Genomic DNA, 12,019 nt, shown 5'->3' on the forward strand with positions numbered 1-12,019 from the left:
AGATCTGCTTAATTCCTTATTTTCTTCAAAACCCACACTACCTACATGTTAAATCCGAGAAAATAAACTATGTCATAATCTATAGTTACTCCACCCGCGACTACAGTAGAAAACTACTTCAACAGTACGAGTCTTAAAAATAAACTAACCCTAACGAGCGATATCGGAACACACGACATAGGCAGTGGACTTACTTCCTCGGAACACCCATACGCAAGACAATTTATGTCGTTGCTGATGTTAAGGTCGCCCTCGTCTGTTGGCATTTCGGCAGACCTGTGAATGCTTGTTGTTTTTAAGTGAAGAGACTCTCCCTCTAACATCTGCATCTATCAACTGCTTGATGCATCAGGTCAGACTCTTGAGTCGGATACTGTGAGTGGCCGAGGCGTCTCCCATTGTCGCGGCATGACGAGGGAGTAACGTTATTTAGTGTAAGGAAGTTAAATCTTGTCGGAAAGGGCGAGAAAAAGTTACGATTTTTCCAAGTTGGTAATAACACACGAATATTCGTTATTCACAGACTTGGGCCACTTCCTAGTTACCGGTCAGTGATGAAAACAACCGCTAAGTAACACGCATTGGCGATCTCGGCAGAAAACGTGTTCACCGCGAAAATAGGAGACGGCCATATATATAAAAACCACCTAAACTGCCGATGAATAAATATAAACAACCCATAACGCTTTGACACTGTACTATTCCACCCAACAACCCACTTGTAAAGTATAAAGTACCCAATCTCCTACACTTCATGTACCTACGACCGCACCATTCACTGGCTATGTAAAATGTCCCAGCAATGCTGCACAAAGACCATGAAATCGATTGGAATGTTAAGTATGGAGATATTTAATCTTGTATTCTGAATTTTATCAGAAACCCCATATTTTAATTTGAATTATTACTGATATACTTCGTTGCAAGAGCTCAGTCGCCGACTCCGCTGCATCCTTTTTTTTTGAGCTGCGTCCTAGCATACACGGTGTTCAAATTACTCAATAACGACATCGCGTGGTCAGACGCATGGACAAGTTGTTTCCACGTTTGGTACTCTTGATGTCAGTCATTGTATTGTGTAGTCCAAACTCAACTAAGAGACGACCGGCAATTACTAGTATTCAATATTGCTCAGTGCCGCGTTAAACCAGGGATACTCTATAGCCTCTCTATATAGGCTCCCTGGTTAAACCAATAAACAAAGAAACACACTGCAAAACAGCAAGCAAAACGGACGCTGTTGTATTGCACGAGGTCTTTCTCAGCCATGAGGGCGATAAGGTAGGGCTAATTAAAATGTTCAGTCGTTTCGACAAAGACCAGGACCCAGATTTTTTAAGCTCTCTTAGCGCTAAGATGGTCGTAAATACTATACATTCGAAAATCGAAAATCTAGGCCCAGGATTCGATACCCACACGGATACAAAGCATGACACCCATTTCTGGAGTCACCCGCCGCAATGCTGCAGGAATATTGCTAAAAAAAGCGCAGGACTGAACTCACTTACAAACTGTATTTGATGGAGATGCCAGATTAGATTAATAGATTAGTTACTTCTTCACTTTAATTTGATACCACATTTGTTTGTCCTGGTTTCATGTAGATAAATGAGAGATATCTCTTCGTGACAATATACTCACAGCGCCATTCCAATCAATACACGTTGTCTATGTACGGCTTTGTTCTGTTTCAACTGTTTCACTGAATGTAATGGCGTATCAGTAATGTTGTGTATGGTTTCATATATGCACCATTACATTGCTACTCTTGTGCATACAGGTCAACAAACAATATAACAATACTTTCTTCAGGTAAATACGTATGTAAATGATTTTAAAACCGTACATCATTGCTGTGGTACGTGCCTGCTACGTTTTCTAAATAATTTCCTGCCGCGTCGTACGTATGTTTTATCATAGGTACGCTGATACGGCCCTGTTGCACCATTTTAGGTTATTGACCTGAAGTCTAATTTTAACTACTTGGTCAAAGTGTCCTTTTCATTTCAATTATCTGAAAAATTATCAGAAAGTCTGCAAACGGCGAGATCGTTATTGATGCTCATGGACATGACTAAATGTCTGACCCTGTAATTTTACAAATTTAGCCTGCATGTTAGTTCTTTTTTCAGTAAACTTTACATGTCATTTGCTTCCTTTCTGACAAACTGAACTGAATCTCTAAAGATGGATATATATATATTGCATAGTGGTTAGTGGTTTACAAAATGTAATTTCCTAAATAAATAAAATTGATATTTTATACGTATCTTGACTCATGCTTATCGCCTCCCTCTTTATGAAGATAGTGGAGCACTTGAAATTCCTATGAAGGTCCCTTCTTATGATGCGGACGTACAATCACACTCACTACAAATAGCCTCCCTGTTTTCCCACCCAAATCGGTCACATGACCTGCCTTGCTTCTCACTCTCTCCAGTTGCAAGCCCGACATGAGAACCAACGGTGACATCCAACCTGCAATAGCAGGACGATTTGGAGGGCTCAATGTCATGAGTCAGGATAAGTATAAAATATCAATTTTATTCAGAAAGTTGTATCTATTTCTTTATCGTGACTCATGCTGATTATGCCTACAGAATCAGAGAGGGCCACGCTGACTGTTACATAAGTACGTCCAGTATTTTCCCCATACGGGAAGTCTAACGGCGATTTTCCGGTTCTGTTCTTCCAATATTCATCCGTTAAGGCGGACGGTCGTCCATTCAGGACGCGCACAGACAGCGCTATGCTAAGCAGTGCGGCGGCGCAGTTATTTTGCGCCTCTTTACGAGCAGTGCACTACCACTTCTATCCATACAAACATTGAACCGAAATTACAATTTTGTTGGCATGGTTATATTACATTTCTTTTGTTATTGTGTTTTTGAAGGACATGAACCGAAAAAAGAAGTGTTAACCTTAACTTAAAGGAGTACGCAAAGTGCATTTTATGGGGATCTGCTAATGTACTCCAACACACTCCAGTCGTACAATCACACTGACACTGACAATTATAAAAGGACGCCCGCTTTTGAAAATGTCCACGAGTTCAATACTTTGACGTACTTTTCTTCAATTGTTGACAATAAAACATGATATTACCTGTTGACTCGCATGCTTGGATGATTGCTGTCCGCATTATTTGCCATTTCTGCACCTTTATTATGCCTGCTGTCAATATCACAGAAGCGGAGATGTTTCTGTACCTCCGTCATTAATAATTCCTCATTTATTTGTTTCTTGGCATCGTATGAAATAACAAAATTGTGACAAAAGCCCGTTTATATCCCAGACAAGGGGAGATTCCACGATGCATCAACATGTTAAGGAGCAATAAATCGCTTTTTGACGATTTTAAAAGTTTTTTACGACGACGAGCTGCTTGAATGGTAATATATTACAGAAACATAATGCAGCTGTTCATTTAGCACAAATAAAAGGTCCAAACAGCTATGGTAAACACACGCAGCAGACACAATAATATGCTCTTCAGAAAATGAAGGGGAACCTGAACAATGACGTTTGGTAGAACACAGGAAAACTGTAGCGCAAATGACCTTGTCTTATACGCGCGCAGAGCGAGCACAGGTTGGCAACGTGCTTCCCTCGCTTCGGATCGAAAAATATTTTTTTTATGTCAAAATAAGATATCGCCACCATCAAAGGTACACTCCCATTTCCCCACTTGGTTGTGCTCACAGATTTCCTGCCCCATGTTTAATAATTACTCACGTGAAACATTTTAAGCGGCACGCGTGGTATTCAAATCGTTCGCCCCCATTACCCGTCAGTTTCCGGGTGAACGGAGTGACGGAACAAGAATAAGCAGAAATTAAAAAGAAATACCACATTGCCTAATTTTATCATGAACCTGTTGGAATTTATTTGTCTTATCTTATTTGTCGTCTCTATTGTTAGAAATGTCGTAACATTTATTCTACATAAAAATACTTTTGGCGTAATGGGCGAATGAAGCAGGGGAGGTAACTGTCAGTATACCACATGGAATAATACCCACCTGTTCCTTCACACCGTTGAAACGGAAGCTGGAATGGGAATGGATGCGCAGAACAGTGTGATGTACCGCGAGTTGCGTTTAAAATGTTGAATAAAACATATTTCACGCAATTGTTCAGCATGGGGTTGGCGATGTGAGAGCACAACCCAGTGAAGAAATGGGTGTATACCTTTGATGGTGGCGATAACTTTTTGTTTGGCCATGAAAAATGTTTTTCGATCCGCAGTGAGGAAAGAATGTACGTTGCCAACCTTTGCTCGCTTCGGTCGCATGTAAGAAGACTGGTCATATTCTCGATGCTGTGCAACCTATTTGCGCTATAGTTTGCCTGTGGGTAGAAATAAAACCCATTCATCTTGTGTTGGCAGCATCATTTCACGTTATCACCACACGCTAACACAATGCATGGGGTGTCATTAAGATTCTTGATGTTTTTCAGGCAAGTCGATAAATTACTGTAGACCATTGTTTCTGATTTTCTTGCATCTGTCTATGGTCAGGGTTGTCAGGGTGAAATCACACAATACTGACTGAAAATTGTAAACCTGATATTTTCATCATGATCCAGTCACCTAACAAGGGGGATAACTGAACGAACAGCTTTTGCTTGGAATGAACTCCACGCGTTGATGCATTCTCAAAACATCCATTATTGTTGTATCAGCATTGATTCAATCCCATATATCCCCCAATTTCGACAACCGTACATTGAAAGTACAGTTCCTCTACATTTTTAAAAAGTATATAATACAGTTGTCTCACAGGCATATAAGATGGGACACAGAATCTGCATACTGAATTGGAGCTTTCACCCTGATACAAGAGAGTCTTTCTCACGTCTCTTGGTAAGGGTTAGGTTCATCGTTCTGGATGTTGTTGACTGTTGTTATTAGGTCATTGGCAGTGTTGATGGTGGTGGCTAAGTAGCCACAAGGCTCCTGACACAGCGACTGTTAGGAACAAATTCTATGTCAGCTTGTACATTTGCCATTTCACAATGACACGTTTTGTCATTCAGGTCTTTATATAGTATCACATAATAACTAATCACCAATTATACCAGTTCTTTATTAGTCAACATATCTCTGGTCATGACACTAACTGAAAGGTGAAATATGCTCGCCACTTAGTGAGATTTTGGGGGGCCAATATTTTTTTACCACTCCTATGCCTGTGTAAACACAGTGCATCTAAAATCTGACCACCAAAAGTACATAAAGTCGAGTTTTTCAATCAGTTAAGACAAGAGCAATAGATGAAGAATAAAATATTGTTAGGTGCCATACGTAAGATATTCATGTAAGTAATGAAATGATCAAAATTATATAAAAAGAAATTACAAGAAAGAGAATACGTTCACACATCACAAAATAAAATGAACATATGAGATGAGTTTGACTCATCATACCCAATTTCATCAAATTGGAATAACAAGACTAAGTAGTTGACATAAGTGATGGCTATTATGCATCATATTCCTTTCTTTTAGAGTATTGTTTCGTTTCAATTGAGAATGACACAAATAATACTAACACAGTGATAAACGTCCATGGAGCATGACCACACTGTTTGCCCACTGTTCCCCTTGGTCGTCAAAATGTGTGAGCCGGTAAAACGAGTTTGTGGAGCAAGTGAAAGGGTTTGTGTGTGTGAACATGGTTGAGTGCATGCACGTGCGTTACCGTTTGTACTAGACCAGTTTGTTGTTTGTTCTTTGTAGCTGCACTCAGCAATATTTCAGCCATATGACTGTGGTCAGTAAACAACCAAGTCTGAACCAGACAGTCCAGTGATTAATATTATGAACACCAGCCTGTGCAACTGGGGTATGATGACACGGTTTTTCATCGAGTTAGTGAACCCGGCCATCTCATAAGTTTGATTTAACGACAAAAATGGGTTTTCGGAGATCAAAATTTCCCCCAATCTTCATGATTTTGTACTTGTTCTAACTTCTGTTGGTTTTTATATGGCTAGCTCACTGAGATACCATGACACAGTTCAGCAGGGATACCCCTCTCAGACACACTATACTGACTCTGAACCAACCAGTCCTCGTTCCTTCCAAATAAAGCCACGGGAAACAACAATGTACATTTTCAAAGAACAGTTGGCACGGTGCTGCATAGAAATGTGCTAACCTGGGCCAGTAGCCATTGACTAATTCACTGGGTACACATGTACATCATAGTCTGGAACATCTCAATGTTATCAAAGGTGAAAACACTGATATAAGACATCAACAAGCTGCTCCTATATTGTTATTGGAACAATCTTTGTGTTCCAAATGCAGAAATACTGATTGAAACTATGAGAGGACACTCTTGAAATCCATATGAGTGATGGTGTATGGAGATTCATCAGCTGTTCAGTGCCACGTGTAAAATTTTACCTTGATGTCTTTCATAAATAGACTCTGCACAAAAACATTTCATATTGATCCAATACATGAAAACACACTCTGAATAACGTGCCAATGCATTTCTGTGACATTCACTTTCCGACAATTCACAAACCAATCACTAGTTCCATTTTGTCCTGAGTATGTACACTTGATAAGTTGACTATAATGTGCACTCAAAAAGATTTAGTACAACTTTGGGGAAATAGTTCGTGGAACTGTAGCTCAAGCTGGCATGTTATAATACAGTGGAAGCAATCAAAACTGACATCTGTCCTATCCGGCAAGTTGTCAACACCGACATAAACTCTCAGTCTCCTCGGTGGCTTGTACAGTTATCATCAGTTCCATAATCCCGCACGTTGTCTAAACTGGATAATTTCTTCAGTCCCGACATTTGTCAATTTAGACAGCTTCCACTGTACAATGACAGTCATTGCACATAGTTTGTTGTGAGCAGTGCTACTAAACATGTCCTACATAATGACAAACATAAAAACACCAGTAACTAGTGAAATGTACAAAATGTGACATTAAGTGAAGCATACACACCAGATTCATCTGCCTCAGTCTTGCAGTTACAGAATAAAAGTGCAAACAGGAACAAAATATTAAATAACAGGATAAATCCACAATATGATGAACACCTCCAACAAACAAGTATCAAATTTTATTTAAAAAATCTTCCATACGAAACCTTACTAAAAAGGCCTATATACATAGCTCTTTCAGATTCAGGTATCAAGAGTGGACGTGTGAGAGGATTTAGTGATCCATTATGTCAGTTATATCACAGCATGTCAGTTTGATTTGAAAGAAAGTTTGTCCACTAAATCAAATTCGGGCGCGAAGTTCAATATCGGATGTGTCCCTCATGTTGGGCAACACATTCACGACACCTTGACGGCATACTGTTGATTAATTTGGGGATGAAGAGCTGCACCAAGCTGGGCCAGGTTGACGGGTGCGGAGTCCCTGCTGTATACCCTTCTACCGAGAATGTCCCATAGATGTTCAGTTGGGGACAGGTCCAAAGTCTGTATGCCCTCTCGTCGGAGACAGGCTGTGACAATTTGGGACTGATGTGGTACCATCTTGGAATTCACAACATATCGCTGACCAGTCAAGGATCCGTTAACGAGGACCAGATCTAATCGCCTGTCATGTAACGTGCCACACACCAAGACACTACCACCCCTAAATCAATCATGGTCTATAATTGTCGCTCTGGCGCCATCAACATTTCTGCTATCTGTGAGTCTGAGGCAAAAAAGTTGATTCATCTGAGAACATGTTGTAACGCCAATGGCGCAAAGTCCATCCCTAATGCTGCCTAGCCCATGCCAATCTAAGGCTGATATGGTTAGCTGTAAGGGTTACAACCTCGAAAGGCCGCCTTGCTATCAGACGGGCTTTATGGAGCAAGGTTTTAATGGTTGAGTTTGAAATTCGTCGCCCAGTTGAGTATATGGAATTCCCTATTGATGTCAGGTGCTACTCGTGTCGTTCCGGCAAGCCGGATGGCGTTTCACACCCATGTTTACAACTTGTTCCTGTGTAAGCGAGGCAAGCAAACGGGGTGGGTGAGCGGGAACACTTTCATATCTTCCAATCGGTTACTCATAAAATTATGATCTCGTGGCGCTCACTACATGTGCTGATGAAATCTACAATTTCATTTTCCAGCCTTCGGCAAGATACTCAAGTGTTAGTTTAAAGCTTACCAGTTCAAAACTGCCTGTTGCAAAGTGTTGACCTCTGGAGTCCCGCAATAAAACTTTCTGAAAGTTGATTGCTAATTGACCAGTTCGTCTGTTTCAGGATATTGTCAACTGAGGTACCCCGACCCATTGCCTTGGCCAGCATTTCACAACTTTCATAGACGACAAAACTATGGAGGGTGTGTTAGAGCAATGTCCTATACCAGAGGGTAAGGTTTTTGAGGTCAAATATCAAATCATGTGTTCGAAGTCAAGATGGTTTGTCTGATTTTTTTTTGACTGTCCAATCTGGTTAAGGCAAGGATGTATAACGAGCCCTATCCTGTTCTCTTTCTTCATTAACGAATTACGACCAGTCTTTTCTTACACTGGTGCAGGAAGCAAAGTTGGATTGGATCTCCACGCCCTTTCAGAGATCCCCACCAAACACCCCATCCTCTTCAATGAAGGAAAGGATGCAGATAGACCAGGAGATACAAGAGCTCTACCACGACCAGATCTCGTTGCAACCCCACCTTTTTGACAGTCCTTGTCCAAGAGATATCAAATTACACTTTCTGATTTACCCAATATTTGGGCAACTTGACACAATTTTGTCCCCCAATCAGAGTTTCACTGAGCTGTCCATGTGGACCCATCACAGCATTTACAAAGTCGGTGTCCCTTGTGCTGTCCATAGTTCAAATGAATATACAGCACAATAACTTTTTTTTCACTTACCGTGCAGTGAAAATAATACATCATATTACTAAGTACATGTGTACTTGAACTCTTCCACAACAATGACCTATGGAATTAGATGGACAGACTTTGTATGCAGCTGGTACAGCTAAAATTGTGTGTAATTATGTTGGTGGAACAGTCAACCTGTTGGAGGGGAGACAGCTAATCATTAACACTCGACTGAAACAGCTAGGATGTGTATTGGGCAGTTAGTCAAACTGGGAGTTGTCATAATGAAAATGAATCTGCTTGTCTATTGCCTATAATTTTTAAAACAAATTCTAGTGTAATCCTTGGTGGGTGAAAACAAAGTAAAATCTGCACCAAAATGAATATGTATGTAGTCCCCGTTACCAACTGCAGTGTACCGACTTTTATCATATTTACACTAATCATTCATGTGAATTCCTTGCATGTGTGATACATGTAAACACCATCCAACACATGTACTGTCAAATATTTTTTACATGTAAACCATGATAAAAGTCTGAATGTCCCTGTTCAAGGCTTGAACTCCTTAGTAGATGCAAGCTGTTTTTTCTTGATAGACTGCCAAAGCCAGTCAGGGGTCACGACCTTGGCCGTGCTACAACTGGTGCTAATCTGGAACAGAAACCTACAAATGAGAGATGCCGCACATTATCAGTAATCTGTTTATCTCATTAGACAACAAAGACATGGAACTATCATACTGGGGAATGTGTGTTAACAGTGCTGATGCCAGCAGTGGTTAACAGAAAGAGGAGATGCCAGTATTTCAGCCTTATACTGATATAGTCCTTACAATGATACAGTTTCAGACTAATGTTACTCTACATGTCACGAAATGCAGTAGTTTTTGTGAGTATATTTCATTATTTATCTCTAATTGTGAGGAAATGATGACATGGGCTCTATAAACTGTGAGTGAGATGACAATATTTCAACAATATCATGGTGGGGTACACCCGAAAAGGGCTTCACACATTGTGCCCATGTGGGGAATGAAACCCGAGTTTTCAGCTTTTAATGAACGAGAATGAACGCTTTTAACCATGAGGCTACCGCACCATCCCTCCGACAGGAGAGCTTATCTGACATGCGAGTTGAAATTTAAACCCACACTATGATCAGTATGATATTTAAGAAAAAATTCAGGACCATTTGCAACAAGAGATCTTTATGACTACCGTACCATAGGTCTATAGCCTATTACCTCAAGCTTCTCTTAGTAGGAGATCTGACAGAGTTGAATTGCTATTCAATCTTAAATGGCCACCTCGAATTCAACGACTGTAATGATACGGAAGTATCTGGATCCCCCCACTGCACATGCACACAGACTCCACGAGAACTTCACTTTTACATCTCGGTCCGAAGAGTCCATAGTGGGGAGGAGCATCCAGCATATGGAGTGACTAACTGCCCCATGGTAAGGTAAGTATTTAAATGTCTAAAATACTTAGATTTTAACAAATTTTTTTACTTACCTTACCATAAGGTCTATAGCATATGGATGCAACACACAGGACGGTGGTGCAGGACTCCAGAGGACCGTCAAACATATATCATCCCACATATGCCTCGGGACAGCCAGACCACTACTGATTCACAAACGCCGTTCAGCGGTCTGCCACAACAATCTCTCGGGAAGGTCAACTTACAGGGCGGACAGACGTGTGAGTTGCTGTGCAACCACCAATGGTCCGAAAGACTGCAGCCCCTCCACATCTTCCACCACCAAGTCCCGTACGTAATGGCTAGCAAACACTGTAGAGGACCTCCTGAAGCATCCAGCCGTAATATCAGGAACTGTACAGTCTCTGTGCAGAGCCATAGTTGATGCTAGCGCTCGACTCTCGTGCGGGCTGTTAGACAACAGGTGCGGAAGATTCTGTGCATCGTAAGCCGCCAGGATGGTCTTCCTCAACCATAAGGCTACTGTGTTCCTAGTGACTTCCCCTCTAGTAGTCATGGAAAAGGGCAGGAACAACCTCTTCCTAGTTCCCCGACAAGGAGAGGACTTCCTGATGCATAATCTGATGACCAGAACTGGACAGAGTAACTGCTCTTCCTGATCCTGTGGTCCGATGATGGTAGTAATAGAGGGGATGGTGAATAACCTGTCTGGTTGACCTGGCAACTGGTTCTTCGCCAGGAAATCCCAGAGAAGGCCCAAGTGTACAGCCCCATGTCTGGTCTGTTCAAACCGGACCTGAGTTACGTCCCGTGCGTGAATTTCAATAACTCTCACCGCTGTAGCTAGCGCCAACAGAGACACCGTCTTCCTCGTTAAGTTGTCAAACGCTGCCCTGTCTAGCGGCTCGTAGGGGCAACCTCTCAAGTGCTGTAGCACAACATTCAGGTCCCACGCAGGTGGCCGGAACTCAACCTTTTGGTCCTCCAGCTTGAATGCCTTCAATAAAGCAACCAGTTCCGGGATCTTCAAGACCTTCCTATCTCCTCTGACAGCCACAGAGTTTAATGCTGACAGGTAAGTCCCAGTGGTACTGCCCTTGAGTTTCCTCGAGCACCATAAATAACGTAAAAACTTCGCCAGGAACAACAGGTCCTGCAACTTCTGGGCACAGACCTTCTCAAATATAGCCCACCTGTCATCATAGAGTGGCTGAGTGAAAGCTCTGTGCCCCCGGGCAATGATTTTCGCCACTTGAGATGACATATGAGACAAAATGTCTCCAGGTGAAGCATCCACTCGGTCAGGGACACCTTCCCTGGTCAAGAGAGCGCATCGGCTAAGTGCAACTGGGATATGACGAGCTCTGGCCTCAATGCCATTTGGGTGTAGAACACTGGCTAAACGGAGCATCTGATCCAGTAGGGACTTCGGCCTGGTTGTCTCCTGTCTCAAAATCAGCCATACGACAGTCGCTTTGTCTGAACAGGTTGAACAGGTCGCTTTATCTCAGCAGGTTGGAGTGGCATAGTAGCGGCACCCAGTGGTCTACAGCTAAAATCACTGTCTCCAGCTCGAGATTGTTGATGTGACACCCTGCTTCTATGTTGGACCACAGCCCCGAGGTTGTCTGATCGTTGAGATGCCCACCCCAGCCCTGAAGCAACAGGTGTGTCGTAACATCCTCCTCCTGTATGTACAGGAGGAGGTACCTCTGTAACAGATGTAGCATCAGGCGCCCTGTGCATGTTAAGTCC

The 12,019-nt window shown here is 42.0% G+C and overlaps 1 protein-coding gene across 2 annotated transcripts in view; it reads right to left on the reverse strand.

Moving 5' to 3' along the window:
* Positions 1-5,068: 5,068 nt before the first annotated feature.
* The window catches only part of LOC137268858 (DNA ligase 3-like), a 60,583-nt gene continuing 53,632 nt past the window's right edge, over positions 5,069-12,019 (reverse strand). Inside the window, exon 13 of one of the 2 annotated variants that reach the window (XM_067803434.1) lies at positions 5,069-9,469. In XM_067803434.1, the coding sequence (XP_067659535.1) occupies positions 9,368-9,469 (102 nt within the window). In that variant the 3' untranslated portion in view covers positions 5,069-9,367. The remainder of the gene's footprint in view (positions 9,470-12,019) is intronic. The other variant, XM_067803435.1, reaches the window with a different exon arrangement.

This window comes from Haliotis asinina, chromosome 16, assembly GCF_037392515.1.
Source record: "Haliotis asinina isolate JCU_RB_2024 chromosome 16, JCU_Hal_asi_v2, whole genome shotgun sequence".
NCBI classification, from domain to species: Eukaryota; Metazoa; Mollusca; class Gastropoda; order Lepetellida; family Haliotidae; genus Haliotis; species Haliotis asinina.